This window comes from Triturus cristatus, chromosome 3_1, assembly GCF_964204655.1.
Source record: "Triturus cristatus chromosome 3_1, aTriCri1.1, whole genome shotgun sequence".
Lineage (NCBI taxonomy): Eukaryota > Metazoa > Chordata > Amphibia > Caudata > Salamandridae > Triturus > Triturus cristatus.
The window spans coordinates 751457103-751481077 of record NC_140583.1 but is presented as its reverse complement, the minus strand read 5'-3'; the positions used below and the strand labels follow the sequence as shown (position 1 = coordinate 751481077).

Below are 23975 nucleotides of genomic sequence, written 5' to 3'. Positions count from 1 at the left end.
ATTCTCCTTGATACTACAAACAAACTTTTTCTCTTCATTTACATAACGTACCACTTGGTTGCCCTTGCATTGACAAACCCTTGCATAATGCCCCTTCTTGCCACACTTATTACAAGTCACAGATCTTGCAAAGCAGTTTGAACTATTGGGAAGATGCCTGTCACTACCACACCTGAAACACTTAAAACCAGGCCTGATATTCTTGAAACCACTCTGTTCAGAATTAAAATATTTAGAATTGGAACTAGCTTGTTCTGACTCTTGAAATTTCCTTTCCTTGTCACATACACTTCCTTTGAACCCAAGCTTATTTTCCTTAGGGTCATCTTTCTTCAAATCATTTTTTTTAATCTCATGAATTGGTTTTTCATCAACCGAAACATCATTAGTTTTCTCAGGCCTCATCTCTCTCACCCACATATTGGTGTCTTCCATCCCTTCAACAATGGCTAGGGTTTCTTTAAGATCAGGATTCTTTGCTGAGAGTTTCTGTTGGACTTTTACATCATTCGTACATCTCACAACTTGGTCTCTGATCAAGGAATCAGTCAATTGTTCAAACTCACAAGTGCGAGCCATCGTTTTCAAAGCCGCCACAACTATTAATTTTTTCCTGCTTACCCTGAACCCTGCTAAAAAACTTATGGCGTTCTAAAACCACATTAATTTTAGAGCCAAAATGTCTTTCAAGCATCATGATGGACATATCATAAATGTTCTCCGGTTCACCTTCCCCACGACCAAGAACAATTTCATCCAAACCATCATATACATGTCTGCCCTCAACCCCCAAATTATGTAACAACGTAGCTTGCTTGCGTACAGCTGAAAATTTCTCTCCCCCAATGGCCAACAAGTAGGAATCAAACAAAGGTTTCCATCTCTTCCATGGCAAGATGGGATCACCTGACTCCGACAGAAATTGTGGAGGTTGTGACTAGGCCTGGGCGAAAATTTTGTTCCGTTCGCGGAAATTGCGATAATTTGACATTTTCGCGTTCCGCGGAGAGCGCGAAAATGTCAAAAACTCCGGTTTCCGCAGCTTGGCGATAATTTGTTTCTTGCTCGCGCTGTAAAATGGTACATTCTCGCGCGCGATCGCCTTACCTGAATCCCTGCGTTCGCCGGCAAGTTTTCTTGATCCGGTCGCGTTCTCCATGAGATGTTGTATTGTTTTTAGCCATTTGCGCTGTCTCGCGACAGTTCGCGCCCGCAGTGACGTCATGCGTCACGCGATCACGTCTTTCTTCTCGCGATCATGCACCGCGAGACAACTCAAAATAAGATGGCCGCGCCCGCAAGGAGCCACATGGGTAAGTTGGCGACCCGCAACCATGCAGAAAATCTCGCGAACATGCCAGAAAAAAACTTCCGCATCTTCGCGATATTTCCGCTTGTTTGCGATAATTTTAAACATTTTCGCGATTATTTGCGAAAGTTAATTTCGCAAATTCCGCCCACCCCTAGTTGTGACATGCCAGTAGCCATGATGCAAAAGAGAGAAGATGAGGAAATAAACAAATAAATAATATACGCCCAAGTTAAAACTTACATGAAAAGACCAACAATGTTGCTAATCTTGAATGATGTTGGTGAGTGCCTCACTAGAACCATCAGTAAAACAGTACTTTAACCAGCGTAACCAAAGTTCAATGAAAAATACTCAAATAATCAAGAACGCAGTAAACTCGAAATGTACACTGGAAATGCTAGTAGCGATAATTCCAGAGATATGCTCACACAGGAAATAGTCTCATCCCTCAATGTACATGCATTTACCTAAACAAATCAAATATGCTTGCTGGCTTAAAAATGATCTATCTATCTACATTTTAGTGGGCTACAACGAGGAGGTGTGCGCATCACCGCGCATGTACAAACGATCAAATTTCCAAAGAGCTCTCTACTGCTAGCTCCGTAAATGGTGCTGAGTACATTGTCACCTTACAAGCTCTCTCGTGTAGGCTCTTGTAATGCTGCTCGGGTACTGTCACTGCTCGGGGTACTGTCACTCCACAGGCTCTCTCCTGTGGGCTCCTGTAACGTTGCACGGGTACCGGCACTCTACAAGCTCTCTTCAGAGGAAGTGTGCGCATCACCGCGCATGTTCCAGATATCAGCGACCGGAAGAACACCACCGCGCATGTGTGAACTAAAGCAAGATAGGACAAGAAAGGGAGGAACAAAAGAGACATGGTAGCCCACAACAGAAACATTGATAACAACTATTCCCAGACATGAGTCCAAAATCCAGGGCATAGAAAAAAACATATTCATTTAAAAACCAGCTGATTATTAAAAAAAATAGAGAGTTTGTGTTAAAATTGTGGAGCAAACTGTAGAATATACTTTGGCCCATATTTTAACCTAGGTGGAAAGCAGCTAAGCACAATGCAACTCTAATTCCCATAAGGCTTCAATAGGAAACTTCCCTTATTGGGTAGTCAAAGCAATTTATATATGTCAGCCTCTTTTTTTGAATAGGCATAATATTTTAGTGAGCATGTATGCTGGATAGTTCTGAAAAAGAAACAATAGAGTAATTCTTTAATAACTGTGAAATAGTGAAAATACCTGTATCTGTCCACTTTTTCCAAAATATGATTTTACAATTTTCTTAATCAAGTTAATATTCCAGATGGGACTGCTAACAAACTGATCATAAGTTGATAAGTTTGAAACCATAAATTGTTTCAATAAGGAACAAGAGTGTAATACAGTGTAGGGAAACCGAAACGTAGGCGGATTAGACAGAAGCCATATTGTGGAGTGTTATGGAGCAGGAAATCCAGAGCTCCATGACTCATGGGCCAACAGGGAAAGCAGTCTTGGTCTTTTTAGAAAAGGCAGAATTTGCCTGTTCATTATTTTACAGAAAAATTGCACCTGCCACTTTTAACATGCTTGAGCAACTCTCCCAGACTAAGAATAAAACATTTTGCATGGTTTATTCTTCCAAATACAATTGGTGTTCACCAAGGGTGTATTATATCAATACATGAGTTAGCCACTGGTTGATGGTTGATCAATCGTAAATGTTGGTGGTTGGATAGTGTCCTATTAGTTACACTTGTGGAGGTTAAGTACATTTCCTCTTTCATCTAGTTATGTTTATCGGGAGAATATGATTTTATTGCGTGGAATGCATTTTTAAGATCTGAATTTGCACCACCATATACTCTATACAATTCACATGGAATGCATCATTTATTTCAAATGTCAATGACGCATTGCTAAGTATGACTGTATTTATGGTTTGAATTAATCACTACTTGACCAAGGACCAGAGAGTTCTTGCTGGTCAGCGTGATCTGAACTGAATGAGCATTTGATTTTCTACCATGCCTTGAAGCTAACGCTCAAGCAATGCCTTGCACATTAACTCTAAGCACAGATAGATATACCCTATTCCCAGCAATGGAAAATGATCCAACTGTTGGAGAATCAAACTCCAACATGTAACAACTCCCTGCTGGTACAGTTGATAGCATTAGTAAAGCGGTGCATTCTTCCCACTGCAGGTGCTGCCTTGAGACTAAGCCTGGGCAAAGCACTATGCTATGCTCGCGTAGTTTGCGCTACTTCGCACTACGCGAATTGCACATAGCACAGTGCAAACATGCGTAGCGTCCTCAACATCAAGTTGGCGACCGCGAGCAAGCAAAATGACATCCCGGCGAGACTTTTTCCATGTTCGCGATCAGCAACATCAAGTTTGCGATCGCGAGCGTGGAAAATAAACCTCCCGGCGAGACTCTCAACGCGGGGAGGTCAGGTTTCTCATTGCGAGTGGTCGCGCATTCTAGCGACCGCTCGCAATGAGAAACTACCAGTCCGCGTTGAGAAAGCTGACGCTCTAGTAAAAATCTACACGAGCGGCAGAAAACTACAGCTCGCACTGTGCATGATGCCGTATTCAATGATTGCACAGTGCCGGATGCTTGTCCGCACTGTGCAATCATTGAAAATGGCATCTTGCACAGTGCGAACAGGGTACTACGCAGTTCGCGAAGTGCTACGCGTAGCTCGCGTAGTGCGAAGTGCACTTTGCGTAGCTACGTGTAGCGCTACTTCGCGAACTACGCCCAGGGTTACTTGAGACACGTTGTAAAAGAGAACATGGCATCTCCCTCTCTTGCCTTCCCATGCCATCAGTAGCAGAGCTCTGCAAAATGCCATGTTCATCGTTAGCTGCAGAAGCATATGTGAGCGTTAGTGCTGCAGCAATGCGCTCACATGGCTAATACAAGCTCCAGCCAGTTTAGCTTCATAAGTTTGGCCTGTGCACTTGCACTCACTCCCTTAAAAGTGGCCCTTGGTCCACTTTCAGACATTATCTTAAGCATCAATGAATTTAAGCACTTTCCCTTGAAGTACAGAAGCAATTTTAAATTAGCCTGAATAAAACATAGAGGTGCTTATACTCCTATAACTACATTTATCAGCAATATGCTGTCTATCATTAGTGATCACAGGGGATGGAACCAAAGGCTCAGCAAGACTCAAATTAGCCCTTTTTAGGTGCAATGTGTGTAGGAACCACCTGAAATGTACTGTCTCCGGATCATCACACTCATTCCACAATAGTAATGTTATATATTAAAAGCTATATTACCTGCAGAATTGTAGTGCTATGTTGGGCAAATAAATGAATACATATCTAAGTTTTACAATGTACTCTTTCAATGATTGATTTTCATTTAATATTCTGTTAATTTAGAAACGTGTTTGTCGTCGACTTGTCACGTACATGCATTTCTTTTTGCTATTCAATATCTTTCTTAGTCTATTTAAGTGAAACACTGGTGTTGTCACATGCAGCGCTTGGCATTGTTTTATGTATGTATCCCACAATGCTCTCTGCGTGGATTGCCATTTTTTACTTACATGTTTATGATTGTCCACATATATTTTAGAATGCCTTGATGATAGACCAGTTGTTTAATACCCATGTCATAGTCATAACTTCAGATTTACCTAAAATCCAATGACCAGTAGAATATATATATATTTATATGCAAAGTTATCCAAACATTAGCCGTCAACCATCCATCTTACACCTCCTGGATGACAGACCATCCTTTCTATGTGCACTTATATAGTCACAATTCTTTATCCTTGAAAATACATACACCTTTTCACATCTACATATGAATACATTAAGGTTTTTATAATGTAGGTATGCTCTTCTAGCCTTCCTAATGTGAACTAATGGACATTTCTCATTATTCCCGCCAGGTCATCGATATTGATTCAAAAGGCATTATATCTCTGAATAGAACACAAATGCAGCCACCCATCGTTGCAGGTAGGTTTATCCAACTTGAAAACAGAGTGTCATAGCTCTGTGGTACCACATGACCAACTGATGTAGGGCTGTAGGTTGCTAACCAATGCAGCAGGGGTCATCTGTGTACACATCTCCTTACACCTGGCGTCAGCTGTAGGCTGCTTTGTCGAGAAGTGGAGAGAATTCATTAGATCTCTGCAAGTAAGTTTTTGGTCAAGCCAGCCTCAGTAAAGATAAGATTAGCAGACAACTGACTGACTAAACCTTACTTAGTCTAGATTTCCTTGTGTCAGCCAACTTCTCTAGTGAAGCCATTGGCAGGGGTGGCAGAATCTACATGGTGATAAATGTTGGAGTATTATGAAATCTTGGAGAAAATGTTTTTATGTATTAACTTTTACTCTTTAAAGAGCACCTCAAGATTAATACTCGTCATGCAGCTCAATATATGTCTCCTAACTTCTTCCACCGAGCGTACTTGTGGTTGTAAAGACTGACCATCAAAAATACTTCATTCACACAACAAAATTCCCTGGCCTAACACTGAGAGCAAGCTAGGAACCTACAGTATTAAATGAGTATTCCTTTATTAGGACAGAATCCTTCACCCACCAGAGGCGGAAAACTTCATCTTAGGGATTGTCCTCACACCGTGACAGCAAATCACAGTGCAGGCTACAACTGTCACTCTTATCGGTACGAGCTCTTCGGATGTTTTAGGATTTGGCAAAAATCCCTATGGAGTCAACAGGGTGGTGAGGTCAGTTGAATATTCGATGTGTAAACAAAACGTGTCATGGTGTGAGGAGACTCCATAAGATGAAGCATGCCACGTCTGGTGGGTGAAGAATTTTTTCCTAATAAAGGAATGCTGTTTTGATATTGTAGGTTTCTAGTTTGCGCTCAGTGTCAGACCCGGGCATCTCGTTGTGTGAATGATTTACGAGTTGCTAGTTCATACCCTCTGATCTCTAAATCTCCTAAGCCCTCCTTTTGTGTTTGCTATCAAAAATACGTCACTTTAATTTCAGTGATTGCTTCAAGTAATGAGGAAACCTGCCCAGAGGACCAGGAATGGGATATCAATGCCTTTCGTTGGGTTCTCAGATCACTATTTGGAAAGAATCACCAATACTATATATGAGCCCTGCTGGATTGGGACTGGCACACACACCTGAAAAGCCCCTTAACCCAGTGGTAAAAGGGATGTTTGGAAAAGAGTTAGAACTAAAATTAGTGCTCTACTGCAGCACTGCCAAATCCACAGTACTTGACGTCTGTGATTAATGACTTGAATCTTGAAATTCCTAATTTCTGCCCCATACACTGAAAAAGGAACAAGCACCACAGTACAAACACCCACAATTCAGAAATGGAATTGGAGATAAATTTTGAATATTTTGTGCTAGAATGTTTTAGAATAATTTAATATTTTGCTGTGCCTAAAAATCGAAATCAATGGATTATGACTTTATCTTTAAGTTGGAACACCAAATAGTTGCCATTATGCTCCATGTCATTGGGTACTATTTTTAAAGTCAAGGCCTTACATTTTGCAAGTTGAGGGTATGATTTACTACAATTGTACCAGTTGCAGCAACACACACAGCAAAGGCCGAAGACATGGAGCCTGACTTGTAGACTCCTGCGCTGGCGACTCTCTGCCGTGAAGCCCATCCACCACTCCCAGGGGCTGTGCTCTTCACCCCATACACTCAAATAAAAGAAGAGGCTGCTGATGGGGCTTACAGTCCAGGGGGCGCTGTAGCACTTTCCTGTAGGTGGATGAAGGTCAAGATGGCGGCCGAACCACACTTCAACTGCTGATCGAAGCCAGACGTGTGGCCCTCTGACCTTCGGTCCACCTAGCATGAGTCCCATGGCCCCTCCCTTCACTGCTACTGACCTGGGAGGATCACAGTAAGACACACCTAGAGTCCCCAAGAAGTGCCGCCAGGGTATTGCTCTGTGGAACACCGACCCTGCACTTATTTGGGCCTATGCAGGGCCTCAACCACTTTGGCCCCAGGCGCAGTAAACTGTCCTCATACCCTGGCCTACCCCATATGCTCTCGCTGCTGCCTGCTTGATCTGGGCCAAAGTGGCGCTCTGAATCTACTTGGGAGTGTTGTGGGCCCCACAGAAGCACTGCATAATCCCTACACCCATCTGGGTCCAGAAGGGACCTCACCGCCATCCGCTCTGCTGCACTGTTCCTACGGCCTGCCAACTGGCACAACAACTATTGAAACATCGGGGGGACAAGAGGAGGCTTGAAACATAGCCCCCCTCTTTTTTCCCTTCTTTTGGATACAGACCCCTAACCTTCCATCCGCTTCTAGATTGTGGGAATCGAGCCCTGAGAGTTAAAATGGACCTGATGCACCCCTGTTGTCTTGTGCCCCACAGGCAGCGAAAGAACGCAGATTGAAGGCTTAATGGTGCGAGACAAGGGCTTCAAGGCACCTTAGGCTAATTGCCTGGATAAGCATGTATTCTAGGTAGAAGGGGGCGCAGATGGAGAGGGCTCTCCGACTGCGATGGATGCAAATGATGCTGGGAACAAGGGTCCTACCAAGAAAGAATTGCTTCAGGGTGGCCCTAGAGACAAAATTGATGAGGTGGACATCACATTTATTCAGGTTGACATGGGAAAGATCGCTGATCATGTGACCACAGTGGAGTGCGACTTGAAACACCATAACGCTCCTATTAAGACTTTTGCTGCTGATATCCTTCAACTACAAGAGACCACTCGGTGGCTCCATGCCAGGGCCGAAATCACAGAGGGCAGGTCTCATTGCAACAATGCACCGTTTGTGGGAATACCAGAAAAGGCAGAAGAAATGGATGTGAGTAACTTTAGTGCGCATCTGGGAATTATCTCCACAGTTTGCGGTAGTCTGATCCAATGGAGCGCGCAGAGTACCACCCCAACCGGGGGAACACCCACAGCAAATCATTGCTCAATTCCTTAACTTCAAGGACCGGGACGCTGTTTGGAGAGCGGCTAGGGAACAGGGCCTTCTTTTGTTTGAGAACCACATGGTCATTGTGCTCCCAGGATTCACTCCGAAGAGATGCAAATGATGAGACGTTCATTTGATAAAATCAAACAGGAACTCAGGAAATGCAACCTGCAGTACTCAATGATTTTTCCAGCGAAACTGCACATCCAGGATGGTGAAAAATCCTGTTTCTGAACTGCTCTTGAGACAGCATAAGACTGGCTTGAGAGTTTGCACCTGCAGGGTGGCTGCTGTGAGGGAGCCCATGACGCCCCCTTTCTGACAGAGCAGACAGCAAGATCGCCAGTGGACATGGGGAGACTGGAGGTGACATAGGGGGTGGCTGAACCTGATGTTGAGCCACGGGAGCCGACTGTAAAGTCTGAGTTGGCACTGCCGCAGTCAGGATTCCCATCCTGCCTCCTGATTGGGAGAACAGGATTGCTAGACTTTTAACTAGGTAAACAGGTTTGATGTTGAGAAAAGAGAGCACAGCAATAGGTGGGTGGGTAGTTCCACACTTGCAGCCTGGGGTAGTAGAGAGGGGAAGTCTTTAGGGAGGTCTCAACACCACATGTGGGGCATACATGAAGGAGCTGGCACTCTCATGATCACTTGTGGGCCCTCTGGGACACAAGGGATGGTGAAACATAACACACAATGGGGGGACTCACAATACTCTCATGGAATGTGAACAAGCTGAATGCAGACACGTTCTGAGAAAGTTGCTGGGATCTTTACACTCATCCCTGGTCAGACATACTGGTGTTCCCATGATGTGTGCACTGGAGACAGCACACCTATCAAAAATAAAATATACAGACAGTCAGAACAAGTTAAGGAAAGTATCAGAGAGGAAGTCCGCAAGATACTGGCTTTAGGGGTGATTATGCCTCTGAAAGTCCCTGGGCTAGCCCAGTGGTCTTAGTCCCCAACCCTCACTTCAAGGGTGGTAAGCCAGTGCCAAGGTTTTGTGTGGACTGCAGAGGCCTCAATGCTGTCTCCAAGACAGATTCACACCCAATCCAAAGAGCCGATTAATTAATTGACAGGATGGGGGGTAGGCAAAATTCTGAGTACTCTTGATTTACCATCAGGGTACTGGCAGATTGGTCTGACCCCAGGAGCAAAAGGGAAATCAGCATTCTCGACCCCAGATGAACTTTACCAGTTTACTATAATGTCTTTTGGATTAAAGAATGCCCCAACCACCTTCCAAAGGTTGGTGAAGAATGTTCTTGATGGGTTGGAGTTTTTAAGGCAGCATATCATGATGATATTGCTGTCTATAGCTCCACGTTGCAGGATCACCTGATTCCTCTTGGTAAGGTCCTTGATGCACTGCAGAGTGCAGATCTCACTATCAAGGCAAGAAAGTGCCAGATTGCGTAGTGATCAGCTGTATACTTGGGCTACCTTGTAGGTGGAGGCCAAATTCAACCCTTACAGCCCAAGATCCAAACAGTTGTAGACTGGGTAGGTCCAACAACATAGGCTCAAGTCAGGGGATTCTTTGGCTTGACTGGGTACTGCAGGAGGTTTTGGAAGGGGTATGGTACCATTGTGGCACCAGAGCTGACCTCCATGAATCAACCAAAGAAGATAAACTGTACAGTGAGTTGTCAAAAGGCTTTTAAAACTCTGAAGGAAGCAATGTGCCCATCACTTATTCTAAAAGCTCTAGATTATTCAAAGCAGTTCACAGTGCAGACTGATGCCTCTAAGCATGGGATAGTAGCGTTCCTAACCCAGACCAATGATGATGGCCATGCCCATCCTATTGCTTTCATGAGCAGGAGGCTGCTTCCCAGAGAACAGCATTGGAGTGGCATTGAAAGGGAAGCCTTTGCTGTGGTTTGGTCCCTGAAGAAGCTGAAACCATACCTGTTTGGTGCTCACTTTCTTGCACTAATGGACAACAGCTTCTTGGATGGCTGATGCAAATGAAAGGTGAAAAACCCAAACTGTTGAGGTGGTCTATCTCCCTATAGAGGATGGACTTTACAGTGGAGCACAGAACTGGGTTGACCATGATGGAAGATGGCCTTTTCCAGGCTTTTCCTCTTGGAAGATGAGTAATCTCTTGGGAAAGGTTAGTCTCATTGTCTTTCGGTTGGGGGGGCTGTGCAGGAAAGCCCCCTTTTTGATATGTCACCCCCACTTTTTGCCTGGCATTTGATGCAATTTTGACTGCTGTGTACTGAGTTCCTGCTAACCAGGTCCCCAGTGCCAGTGCTCTTTCCCTAAAACAAGGTAGCTGTTCAATTGTTCCCCAATTGGCAAGCTCTTTAGTACCTCTGTAAGTACCTAGTAAATGGTACCTCTGGTACCTAGGGCATGGATATTAGAGATGGTCTCTGCGGGCTGCAGCATGTATTGTGCCACCCTAAAGGACCTACTGCCAAACTCATGCAGACTGCTATTGCAGGCTGCATGAAATGGTGCAAAGAAATGTGAAAACACAACATGGCACACATCCTTTGTGCCATGCCTACAGACACTGCATGCAATATATGTAATTCACCTCTATAGTAGGCATTACATTACAACCCTAAGGCAGGGTGCATTATATTACATGCAAGGACATATCTGCCTGAGCAGATTTGCCCTTGTGCTGTCTAGATCAATTGCTAGATATTTCAAGTGAACAGGAAAGCCATCTTAAGTACATGTACTGAGCACTGGTCATCACAAGTTCCCGTGCTACATGATGGCTTTGCTGAAACCTATGGTGTTTGTTATCAAGCACCTGGTGGTAATAAATACATACTGATACTACAAATGAATTTATTGAAACATGCACCCAGAGGATGCCTTAGAGGTGCCCCTGAAAAATTACCACCCTCCTAGTGTGCTTACTGGCTGGTATCTCCCATCCTGTTATCACAGATGAGTTTCTGACTACCTGGAGGTGAAAGCTCATGCTTTCAGAGGGCGGAAACATCACCTGCTCTGGCAGGAGGTGCTTTCACCTCCAGCATCAGGATGGCTAGTGAATCTTCATACCAAGGCCAACGGAATCAAAGCCTCTGCCACCTTTGATATGCACTCCCGGGTTCCTCAAGAGTTGGGAGATGCCACCCCCTGCCCTGAAGCCCATCTGGTACAAGGACAGGGAGAAAATTGGATATGCAAGTAGGTGTGTTGCACCACCAGGTTAGTCACATTCCTAAGGTGTACAAATGAATTACTCCTGTCAGGATAAACACAATGAGACCCAGTACCATACAAACTGGTGTAGCAATGTAGAGCTGAAACCTATGAGTTTCAAAAAGAGGACGGTTATTTCTACAAGATCATGATATGCTAACAAATGACATCAAATTGTTATTATATGTGCAATTAAAATATGTAAAAAGCAGTAGCGGCTCACATAGGGTGTGCTGCGGGGCGGTAGGGTGGGGCGGGGGAGGGGCAGGGTGGGGAGGTAGGAAACACGGACATACAACGGAACGGAGGAATGAAATAATTACTTTCCTCTGTTCTGTCCTATGTCCGTGTTTGCTACCCCTAACCCTACCCTCCCCCACCCCGCCCCACCGCCCCACAGCACGCCCTATGCGAGCCCCTACTGGTAAAAAGGACTGCACAGTGTGCCAACCAGAACTGTCTCAAGTGTTTGCGACCACAGTTTTATCCCTCGCATCCTGAGTTTTGTAGTCTGGTCTAACCAGACTCCACATGCATTATTGTTGTACCTCCAGCACCTTTTGTTTGAAATGTTCTCTGTACAGCACTTTGGGTATAGGTCAGCACTTTAATATAAAACATCTAAAACAAATGGCCACATGTTGTGCCTGTCATACTTTAACTTTTTGAAACAAATCTTACAGAAGCATCAATTTCTTTGTCCACAGCCAATTTCCATATATTCAAACCGTGCTCCTTCTTCCTTATTGTAAACCTAAACATTGGCATACAACTTGAGATTCAGCTTGTACCAATCATGCAACTCTATATCCAGATCGACCCTTCCTTCCAGAGGAAACTCTGTGGTAAGAAATTGTCTCTCTTCCTTATCTTCATTGCGAGATTCCCTTCCCAGTGTCTGTTAAAATTGACTACCTTCACAACTCTTTCTGTTTCTCCACACAGGTCTCTGTGGGAACTTCAACAACATCCAGGGCGATGAGTTCACAGGCAGCAGTGGAATGGTGGAGGGAACAGCGGCAGCGTTTGGCAATTCGTGGAAGGTCTACCCCCAATGTGCTGAAGTCAAAAACATATTTGATGATCCCTGCCTCATTAACTCAGAGAAAGGTAGCTTTCCCTTTTTTGAGAGCACACCATTGCATAGGAAAGGCAATGCAAGGTGTTATGAGAAGCATAGTCATAATGATACAGCTCAGTATCTTAGTGACTAGTGGCATGTAATAAAATATCCAGTATTTCTTCTGAAGAGCCCAAAAATGGGACCTGTGGTGATGGTAAGGGGTGTCAAGAAATGCCAATCGATGGGATTCTTTATTAGAGTTGAGCAGCTACCTCATTTTTTGTATTACCCTGTGGGAAGAGACATCACAACTCAACTGTAATAAGGAAATTAGAGATGAGCTTTTATAGAGGGATTGCAGGCACCATGTACCTGAGATAGCATTCAACAGCTATATTAATGGTAACATATCCTATGATGTAGCCCCTCTCCTAGTCCATTTTGGCGTTACTCCAGGGAAGGGAATGGTGGTAAACATGCAAATCTTTTCCGAAGTGTGACAGTCACCCAAAGACAATCTAAAATGGTAGAAGATTGCCTGATTCGTTTCTAATCCCCCTCGTTAGGATGCAGAGAAATTGATAAAATGGCTTGAAGAGCATTTTTCTTAAATATGCCATGTAAGTGGACTCTCACTGTTAATCTGTAGGGTAAATCCAAGTAGACCGGATCATCGCTCATCCAAATGCCCACAGTCAGAAAAGTGCATACATATCTCCTGTATTTCACAGGGAGTGTCAGCTTAAATATAAACATTACAGCATACTCAAAGAAGGACCAGAAAGGCACAGCTGCTCTGAAATATGTGGGGATTTAAGTTTCTGTCTACTTTGTTTTCAGGCCTACATGAAGTCTTCATCCTACATTTATTCTCACACTTTTCAAACCTGGCTTTTACCAACCTTGTTCCACAGAAACACATATGTGTTTATAAGTTATCCTCAGCAGTTGAAGACTAAGGCGCCATTAATGGTAATGGGTTACAACAAACAAATGATGGACGGAATGCTGACAATGCAGACATTCTCCCCCAGTCAAGAGATCTGGGTTAAATCCATCGTTCTTTTGCCCACTACACCACCCCAGTTTAGACATGGCCATATGCAAATCAGTCTTGACCCTGTGCCTCGAAACCGGTCCTAGGATGCTTGTTTCCAGTCCAGGGAGGACCTGGCTTGGCAGTTCGGGCTGGACTGTTCCCATGAGGCACAGGGTCAAGACTGATTTGCATATGGCTGGGTTCAAACTGGAATGGCATGGTGAGCAAACAAACGATGGATTTAGGCCCAGATCTCTGTACTGGGGTGAATGTATGACATTGTTCTGCATTCTGTCCATCAATTGTTGTTTTTGCATTTGTCACCCCGAGTGAGACGGGTATGCTCAGACGTGAGTCCCGTGCTCTCCATGCCACTGGAGTCAAGCTATCCTGGCTGAAGAGGGGTGAAACCCCGAAACCGGTCCTAGGAGGCTTGTTTCCAGTCCAGGGAGGACCTGGCTTGGCAGTTCGGGCTGGACTGTTCCCATGAGGCACAGGGTCAAGACTGATTTGCATATGGCTGGGTTCAAACTGGAATGGCATGGTGAGCAAAAAAACGATGGATTTAGGCCCAGATCTCTGTACTGGGGTGAATGTATGACATTGTTCTGCATTCTGTCCATCAATTGTTGTTTTTGCATTTGTCACCCCGAGTGAGACGGGTATGCTCAGACGTGAGTCCCGTGCTCTCCATGCCACAGGAGTCAAGCTATCCTGGCTGAAGAGGGGTGAAACCCCGAAACCGGTCCTAGGATGCTTGTTTCAAGTCCAGGGAGGACCTGGCTTGGCAGTTCGGGCTGGACTGTTCCCATGAGGCACAGGGTCAAGACTGATTTGCATATGGCTGGGTTCAAACTGGAATGGCAAGGTGAGCAAAAAAACGATGGATTTAGGCCGAGATCTCTGTACTGGGGTGAATGTATGACATTGTTCTGCATTCTGTCCATCAATTGTTGTTTTTGCATTAATGGTAATGGAGCATCACCATAAATTGATAAATGCCCCATTCACTAAACACGTTTCCCCTGCCTCATTTAGTGGAGGAAGACGGGCTATGTTTTCAGATAGATGGTCGAGAGAGTGAAAGCTGACCTGAGCTACACGCCCCGCAGCGGACTTGGAGACAGGAGGCCAAGCCCAATCATGATACCATATATCTGTGTTTTTCCAGTCTAGAATTGCCATGCATGGGAATGCCCCCTACTCCCTATGACAAATCTTCCTTTACGTCAGGGACATGGTTTTTTTCAGTTTTCAAAACAAGCCCCTGCTTGAAAGGCCTATTGTTGGCAAAATGTAAACAACACCGCCCAGTCCTTTATGCTGCCATGGCATGGCAGACCAGACAGCGTTGACGTGTTGTGATGGTAATGATCCCGCCTTGTCTGCAAAAGCAGTTTCATCGAAAATATCTCTCGAGACCCACACCCCCAAACTATACACGACGCTCTTACTTTGGTTCTTGAGCTCCCCCCATTCACTTCTATCGCCCACTGAATCGCTGAGAGATCCAAGACCGTTCATTTGGTTATCTTGGATATGTTAGCATTCCCCCATTCCCCACCCCCCTGGCTTCCACATCCAAAGGGGCTATCCATGGGTCTATCCACAAACTGCAATGTTCTTGTCTCTATTCAAGTCTACTGCTTTCCATCATATTAACATCAGGGGATTATGACTAGGAAATAAACATGTTCAAATATTGCAGGTTTCTGCAATTACCATTTGTGACTGATATCTCGGCTCATGTCTGCTCCAAATACAAGCTTTGGAACTGCACACACACAGAATTACAACACGTTATTCCTCGTGGTATTCCCTTTCGAGAGATTTAGCAGCACATACACCACCTGCTCCAAGATGGTGATGTGTGTGCGGGAGCCTCTGTCTGCCACACTGGTGGAGGGAGGTGGGTATGGAGAGCCAAAGCTCCATGCACATTTAGTGGCTAGCATGACGGGTGAAATTTAACCAGATATTGTCGCGCCTGGAGAAACCTGGTGCCAGAACAGCAGGCCAGTCATGTACAGGTGGAGAGAAATAACAAACGGAAATTCCCCTTCACCTCACTCATAATCAGTGTCTTGGCTCTCCTGAGATCCTTTTATCCCATTGATCCAAGATTTCGTTTACCTCTGGATCAATTAATCTTCAGCTGCCTGAGGCTCTTCTTATTCCCAGACATTGGAAGATTATACCTGGCTTGTTCTACCTCCCATTCAGGAAGGCCTGGCTCCTTTGACATGATCTTTTCAACTCATTTGCTCTCCCTGCTCTAGCACACAATTATCTATGCATGCTTCTTTTCCACATAAAACATTTTCCTCATTCACTGTTAAAGAGGCAAACTAAGATTTATGTCAGGAATTTTTTTTGCATTGTTAGCAAACTGTAGTAAATGGGCCTCTAAAATCGTTCATGACCTCAGATGACAACAAGACATTAACTTGAATGGTATGCTCTCTTATATTTTTTTCAGACAACTACTCTCATGACACGTGTGATTTGCTCAACAAGTCCAATGGGCCGTTTGCTGCTTGTCATCACTTGGTGAATCCACAGCCTTACCACAAGGTACATGTGTGGTGGGCTTGTCTTGTTTTCTCTTACCTTGTTTCTAAATGATGCCATCATTTGTAGGACATTTGTTTAACTCAGACTTATTAACTGATGTCAGATGGCTTAATCCCAGCAGTCAGCGGATTCTCTGTCCTGCAAGAATAGCAAATGTTATGTTAGTGCGTGATTAGTGTAGAGGAGAGGAGTGGGTGCCCCCAGTCGCTTAGCATAGCCTGAGGCTGATTTCTCTAGTTGCTTGAGTGCCCATTCAAAGTATTGACAAGTAGGCAGAAGAAACTGTGAGGTGGCTGGTAAATGCTCACATAATGTATGCATCATTGGAAATACTGTAGGCATGGTCAAAAGTTATTTGTCATGGTGAAGTGAGAGCTGCAGAGCTCTATTTTGAAATGGGAGTACTTATTCAAGCCGTACAGTTTTACTGTCATGTGTGGGAGGGCCAGCCTTTCTTTGTTACACTAACATGAAGAACCAAGAACCATTAAAATAGTGCAGAGGAGGTCAACAATTCTCCAAGAAGTTAGAAAAGCCATGGTGCCCATACTTACTGTGGCAACAATTATTGCCAAAACTGTATTCATGTCTCCACTTGCAAGTCTGTTTCCTGGATCTGTGTACCCGCAGACAAGTGTGCAATGAATGGCTTAGAGCTTGCAGTGTGTGAGAGTCTAAGCGTGCATGAGCTAGAGCATGGGTACTCACAAACTTTCTCTCGGGGGCCAAATTTACAGTGTGGTTTGTGGCTGAGGGCCGCACCGGTAGGGGAGGGATCATTGGGGGCGGGATCAGTGGGGGCAGGGCTAGAGGGGGAACAATCACTACCATTTCAAAACATTACTAGACAATGCTGTATTTCCAAAGCAGATGTAAGTACATGGAGCACATGTTTATAATAACTTTTTACTATCAGACAATAGCAATCTTAAGTGGGAGTTTTGGATATGAGGAACTACTGATTGTTTTATCCAGGCTGTCAATGTAAGTGCCTGCTTATGACTGGGAAGAGTATGGAATTGTGGTGGCAAGTGTAAATGAATGCATAGGGCTAGTATTTCCAAAGAGGAGATGGCTAAGGCCACCCAAGAGGATAAAATGCAGGGAATTGTGGCAACATTTATGAGAAACAGGGAAGAACTGTGTGCATCTTTCTTTAATTTTATGGGATACCCAATGATTTATTTGTCCACAGTGGCCTGTTCTACAGAAAATAAGTAGTGGTGGTGGCAGATGGGCTAATGGAGAGAATATTAGTGCTGGCACATGTATGTCAACCAGAAATGAGTGTAACAAGAAGGAGAATTAAATCAGATTTTATTTTTGGGCCCTGTACTAGATTGTAGCATGGAAAAAACAATGTGAGAACCTTCATTTCAACATCTTACAGTGATGAAGCACGAAAGATAATAGTGTATTCCATCAATAATGTCAAGGGGATCCGACTACCCTGGAAGAATATCACTTTAGACATTTCGGGAAAATATGGCATTGTAGGGTGGTCCCTAGTGCGAGATTGTTGCACTTAATTTATTATTCCTGTTGGCCAGATAAAGTTTGAGATGCAAGTCAAAATATATAGAATCATTGATTTTTTAAAGGAGTTATTTGTTTTAGGAGGGTTTCTTAGAAAATTCATTACTGACAGCATAGTCCATATTGTTTCTAGGAAAATTAGAGTGTTTGATATATTTGGGAATTATATGCCTTTCCACGTCAGTTTATTAAACTCTAATAAATGGCCTGAAGAAAATCTAGACTTGGGTTATAAAATGTTTACAGTTTATTATGTGAGGATGGCAATCGAACACATGCATGCAAGCACATAAAAAATGAAAAGGAAAAAACAGTTTAGCAGGAATATAACCCATCATCCATGAAAAAATAGTAAGACCAAATGAGTTACAAAACCCAAATTCAGCCCTAAGAGCTTTGGAAAACCGCAAGGCGAGTTGGAGTGGAGAACCAAGATGCAGGAATAGAATAGCCAGGTGTGAAATGAGGGCAAGCCACAACAACAAGAGACACACCCAAAGTAATTCAAAAGTAGTAAATATCGACTTTGAGGCCCTCGGGACAAAACTATATCTTATCTATGTTAAGGACTAATATTTCACATTTCCTTCGAGGTATGCCTTAATGTAGCATCTCAGATCATTTTGCAATGCCAGTTCTAAACACATTTTTCAAACATTTGATAGCATCTGCAGTACAATGGGACACTACAAGCACATGTTGAAGAAACTCATGCAGATTGCCAAACTAACATGCAAACTATTATCTCATTTACTTTGCCACAAAATGGGAGGGTATGTTGGCACATCTCACTGCACCCACAGGGAAATCGCCAGCAGCGATCCTATTTAGAATGAAGAGAAGGACGCTGATTTCCCAAGATACTGATCCTTCCCCTCCCGCAATACACAGCCACGCGATAGCAGGAAATGGCAGAGGACAAACTAATCGGTGGACAGACAACACCATCACACCTCTGTCAAAGAGAAAAAATTGGCAAAATAAGGGTTCACACAACTATGGCGCATCATTTAACCTTGAGCCATATGGAAGCCTACGGTTGAGAACCTATGCTCGTTGACGTCTCCTGTCACCTACAAAATAGCAGACTTTCTAAAAGACTCGTTACAGAGATGAACCACCTACAAATTATATAATATTGAAAAGGGAAACGTAGAGTCGCAGGCGTCCCCAAAGAATGCGAGTGTCCTACTCCTAGTATCAGCATTCTGCAACACACAAATAGGATGATAACAGATTCACTGGTAGCTGAATTAGACAACGAGCACAGACTGGCCATAATCTGGCAGCACTCTGGGGCCATGTGACTTCTTGGCACCAGACTGCTTGCTCTGTCTTGTATGCTGCAATGAAGAATTGTTTACTGAAAATTAAAGATTCAGAAACACTAATCAAAATAAGAAGATCAAATCATAGAGCAATTTTTGTTTAGTTGCTCGCGTGGAGCAGAAAATGGTGCATAGAGGGCAACGTTTAGTAACAGCAGCACATCTTCAAAGTAAACACTAATACTTTTATGAATTACATTTATAAGAAATATGTATATGTTAGTTAATCATTTTATAACACCATTGTGCACACACAAAAGGATTACAACATCTTGTTAATGTGAGAACGAAAGTATTTAACAATTTAGGGGCCGATTCCAATCCTGGAAAAACCGGGTACAAATCGTCGGACGGAGCGTTTTCTCCGTCCGACACGTACCCGGGAAAAATACCTTACAAACATGCAAGTACGATTCGTACGGAAACACCATTTCCGTACGATTCGTAAAAAACACCGCCCGGCTAAAATATACCCACAAGTCGGATCCGGGACACCGCGTACGCGACATTCGCACTGAGTCAGGCAGCGTTTTACGGATCAGCAAGTACGATTCGTACCCACAGCACTTCGCACGGCAATATTTTTACGGGACCCAAAAAGTGCCGGAAAAGCTAAGTATGCCGCGATGCACGACGAAAAGGGGGCCCAGTACGCACCGTACCCCCATCCCTACATGTCCGCACCGTACCCCCAGCCCCCCCCATGTACGCGCCATACCCCCACCCCACCCCGCAGGTACGGTGCGTACCCCCACCCCCGTAGGTACGGAGCGTACCCCCACCCCCATAGGTACGTAGCGTACCCCCATCCCCGTAGGTACGGAGCATACCCCCACCCCACCCCATAGGTACGGAGCGTACCCCCACCCCAAGCAAAAGAAAAGTCTTTTGCTTGAGAGAACACACACAGACATGCACTAAGGGTGTGTGCATTGGTGTGTGGCTTCCAAAAGTGTATCAGAGCACAGTGAGAGAAATAATCCACAATACCTTAGTAGATATGGTGCATTTTTGCTCCTTCACTTTGACGCATATATATATATATATATATATATATATATATATATATATATATATACACACACACACATATATGTAATGAGCTAATTATGTTATGCTAGTGATATTTGTAAAGCACTCAAATCACCTCCTAAGGGGTCTCTCTTCGCTCTAACTTGCACTCCCACCAGACACTGCTCATGACCTCACATATTACATCACTCATGAGATATTAAATTATATAATTAATGACATCCTAAATTTCTAGGGCTTAAACATACCTAACTATAATGTCACTTTAGCCAATAATTTTTGTGGGAAAAGTATATGGTGTGTGTGTGTGTGCGTGCGTGTGTAAAGCAATGCGGTCACAGGTTCACGGTGCATGCTCACTACTGTTGCGGGCAGGAGAGGGAGACTGGCCCTCTTAAGGTATCCTAACCACAGACAACCCGGTTCTCCGGGGGCTCCAGTTAATTTAGCTTCTTCAAAATACTGCGTGGCAACACCAATGCATTTCGACTATTTTTGCTCACAGTCGGTCAGTCCCTTTTTGCTGGCTGTTATATACAAAGTGCCAGTGCCGCTTATTATGTAGCATTCTGGGTAATGTATTATGACATTACCTAGTGTTGACACAGTAAATAAAAGCATGTGTTTCAGCAAGGCAGATATTGTTTTACAAAAAATAATAAACGGTTACTAAAATATGTCAACTAGTAAACATTCATGTCTCCTACAAATGATTGCTCATATGTAATTGTTGCACTTTGTGGGGTAAGTGCCCAATTGTCACACCAGCAATATATATGGGGAAAATCAAATTCCCAAATCATGTAATTCTTGGGTTGTTTGAAGAAAACAATACCGTGTGCATTTTATATATAAACACAAGATATGTATACAGTGAGAGGGAGGCAAAATCTCTCACATGTATTTAATTAGTTGTATAGCACCTCTTATACCAGTGTAGTGATTTTTACCACAATTAACCCTTTTTGAAACATTAGAATAATGAAAGACAGAGGAAAAATTATAATGCTCTAATCTATATCGTGCAGTTTGCTTGCAGCTCTTTGACAGTTATTAGCTCACTGTTCCATGTTAGGATTTTAACATCTACAATGACAGTAACAAAAGGATCTCTCTGATAAAAGCACTGACTGATATAAAATATATGCACTTTCTGATCTGCACCATACACATTCTTGGAAGCAGGCATGTAAAAACCCTCAGTGCTACCATAAAATGAGTTAAAACTTCCACTAGACAAAACTTCTCTCTCCAGGAAGAACATTAATCACTGTAGTTATCTTGACATTTGTATTGCTGTATGAGAATTGCCAGAGGCTAGCAATGCAGCAGCAGGTGCTTTTAAAGCTATAAAATACTTCCAAGGATGGCGCCCCATGAAGAGTCAGCACCGGGTGCGGTGGCACCGGTCGCACCGCCCTAGAGCCGGCCCTGAATGTGAGCAGCAGGAAGAGGACATGATCTACTCCTCATGGTCTACTGGCCAGTCCTTTCTCCTCTTCCCCACAGCACTTGCTTGCAGAGACTCTCCTCGCTGGCTCCACCACTGTCCAGGAGTTCATTGCACAATTTAACTTTCGGACCTGTGACACTGCTGCACTTGTCCTTGGCTTCAGATATCTCAGTGACACGAATCAGGTGACACGTCAGCAGGTTTAGTTGACCCAGTATGCCTGTTGACGACAGAAGATGGGATTGACTTCCCCTATGTATTCACACAAGGAGGAGGCCAGAGAAGATTTTAAAGACCAGCGAGGGCGAACTCCATAAAAATAATCACCAATCACACAAGGGCCCTCGGGTCTATGAAGAGAGGGAGAAAAAAGGAAAAAGAGGCTGACCAAGAAGGAGGCACCCCTTTAAAGGACGGTTTCCATCACCCACCAAATAAGGAGGTTTGAAGGGGTGCCTCCTTCTTGGTCACCCTCTGTTTCCTTTTTTCTCCCTCTCTGAATAGACCCAAGGGCCCTGTGTGATTTATTGGCTTCACCTAGTCAGCAGAGACAGTCAACATAATTGCAATGTAGAAGCTAGCACGGTTCATGTTGAAGAAACTTTTCTTGTATGCTAAGGTGTTTCATAAAGAAACTTGCTGTTTGTTGCACTCTTAGAATTGCCTCTTCGATACCTGCACCTGCAAGAACACCATTGACTGCTTCTGCGCGGCCCTATCATCCTATGTTCGAGCCTGTGCCATAAAAGGACTTGTCCTGACTGAATGGAGATCCAATTTGTGCAGTAAGTAACAAAGATGCTCAATAGACGTCACCCCACGTAGGCTTCCAGGGAGAGATTCTGCTTTATGTTCTGCTGACATCTGTCTCCTTTAATAATTGAGGAATGGGATGGAACTACCAGACATTTGCAGGAGTGGTTCCTTTCTACCAGATGACAGAGTTCCAGATTGTTATTTTGGTTTAGACTTCCCCTGCAGTGTTTCACATGGATATTTCCTTCCTTCGGCTCTTTATAACCCTACTGCAATGTTGTTTTTGGGATTCCTTCAACATAGTTGTCTAAACAGCGTCTTGTCTTTGAGCACTCAAACTGCCAGTATCTTTTTAGGTCTCACCTGCAGTCAGTAGCTGTCCAGTGAAATTTAAGTCCTGAAACATCACACAAACAACACACAATACACACCACACAATGCACATCACACAGGTACAGAAAGGGTTTTTTAGAGAGCCTCTTTCACTCATTGACTACTGCGGCTCAAACGTCTTTAAACATTGGCTAACAGAGTCCCTCAGTGTTGGTTTCAGTCCATGGCACTTTGCAGATTTGAACACCTTCAAAAATAGTTCGCACACACGTTGACCTTATTTTTTTAATTGTATAATTTGAATAGGAAGAGATCCCTGCACGTTCTCTACGTGATTATCACGATGAATTGCAAAGGGTCTATTTTGTTCATCCCATTCTTTAAAGTATATTCTTTGTGGGATCAAAGATTTGACAGATGTCCACAGGCAGTTGCAGACCTGAGTTGATTTCTTGCTGGGGCTTTGGAATGTGCAGTGTTAGCCGCTAGGACCGAAAGATGCTTGGATTACATGATAACCGCTTAATCTTCTCATGGTTCAAAGGGTTTCAACCAGTTCTTTGCTTAATCAGCATGAATTGCTCAACCAGGGATTCTAGGGAAACTGGTTCTTGCCAAGTGGAGTCTGAGACTCCAGTTCAAATGAAATGCTTAAGTGTCAGAGTAAGATATCCACTTGACAGGTTCTGCTCACAGATTCTACGCAGTTTAATTCAGCGAGTCACTTGAGAAAGAAATGCTGGCGTTGGAGACACACATGCTTGTGCCAGTGTGGGGGTAGTACTGAGGGTCTCAGTGTCTCAGCATGACCTGTCGGTGGGGTTCTGCCTGTGCCCTTGCAAGGCGCCATTACACTGCCTTGCCCGCCCCTGTCCTGCCCTTCCCTGCCATTTATTGCAGGCTGTAGACTGTTGGATTCCCCTGCCTCCAGCCAGATCTCAGTGTTTGTCCTTGGCTCAGCAGTCCTTGTCCCGTGCACATACAGAGTAGTTCTTGCTCATGACATGTATGGGGCCCTCACCGGGTTGAGCTGTTGCACCCCATCCTTTTGGAACCTGCTGTCTTGTGGGAGAGACTGTCTGTCTTTGAGAGATTTGGGGAGGCAGAAAGACATGCAGCTATCTGTGAATGGCCATATGGTGAGCTGAATTATTTTGAGTTAACTTCTTGTGGGCAGATAGGCTGTAGGGAGACATTTTAGGGAGGCACTGTGTGTAGCAGGTAGTGTGGGAGACTAGGCACCCACTGTGTGTGGCCTGGGCACTATTGTTCTTTACGTAGTTTGAGGGTCACGCTGGTGTGCAGGCTGGCTTCCCTTTCAGTGTTCCCAAAATGTTGGCAGCTGCATTTTCACTTTCACCACCAGAGTTGTTACTGTCATATTACCGTGGTGCATTTTTTCACACTACATCT

The 23975-nt window shown here is 44.1% G+C and overlaps 1 protein-coding gene across 1 annotated transcript in view; it reads left to right on the top strand.

The window, feature by feature from the left end:
* The window catches only part of LOC146860917 (mucin-5B-like), a 286252-nt gene that overhangs the window by 162868 nt on the left and 99409 nt on the right, over positions 1 to 23975 (top strand). Inside the window, exons 11-15 of the mRNA XM_085646184.1 lie at positions 7792 to 8146; positions 12132 to 12293; positions 12394 to 12558; positions 16030 to 16124; positions 22132 to 22258. Of these exons, the coding sequence (XP_085502310.1) occupies positions 7792 to 8146; positions 12132 to 12293; positions 12394 to 12558; positions 16030 to 16124; positions 22132 to 22258 (904 nt within the window). The remainder of the gene's footprint in view (positions 1 to 7791; positions 8147 to 12131; positions 12294 to 12393; positions 12559 to 16029; positions 16125 to 22131; positions 22259 to 23975) is intronic.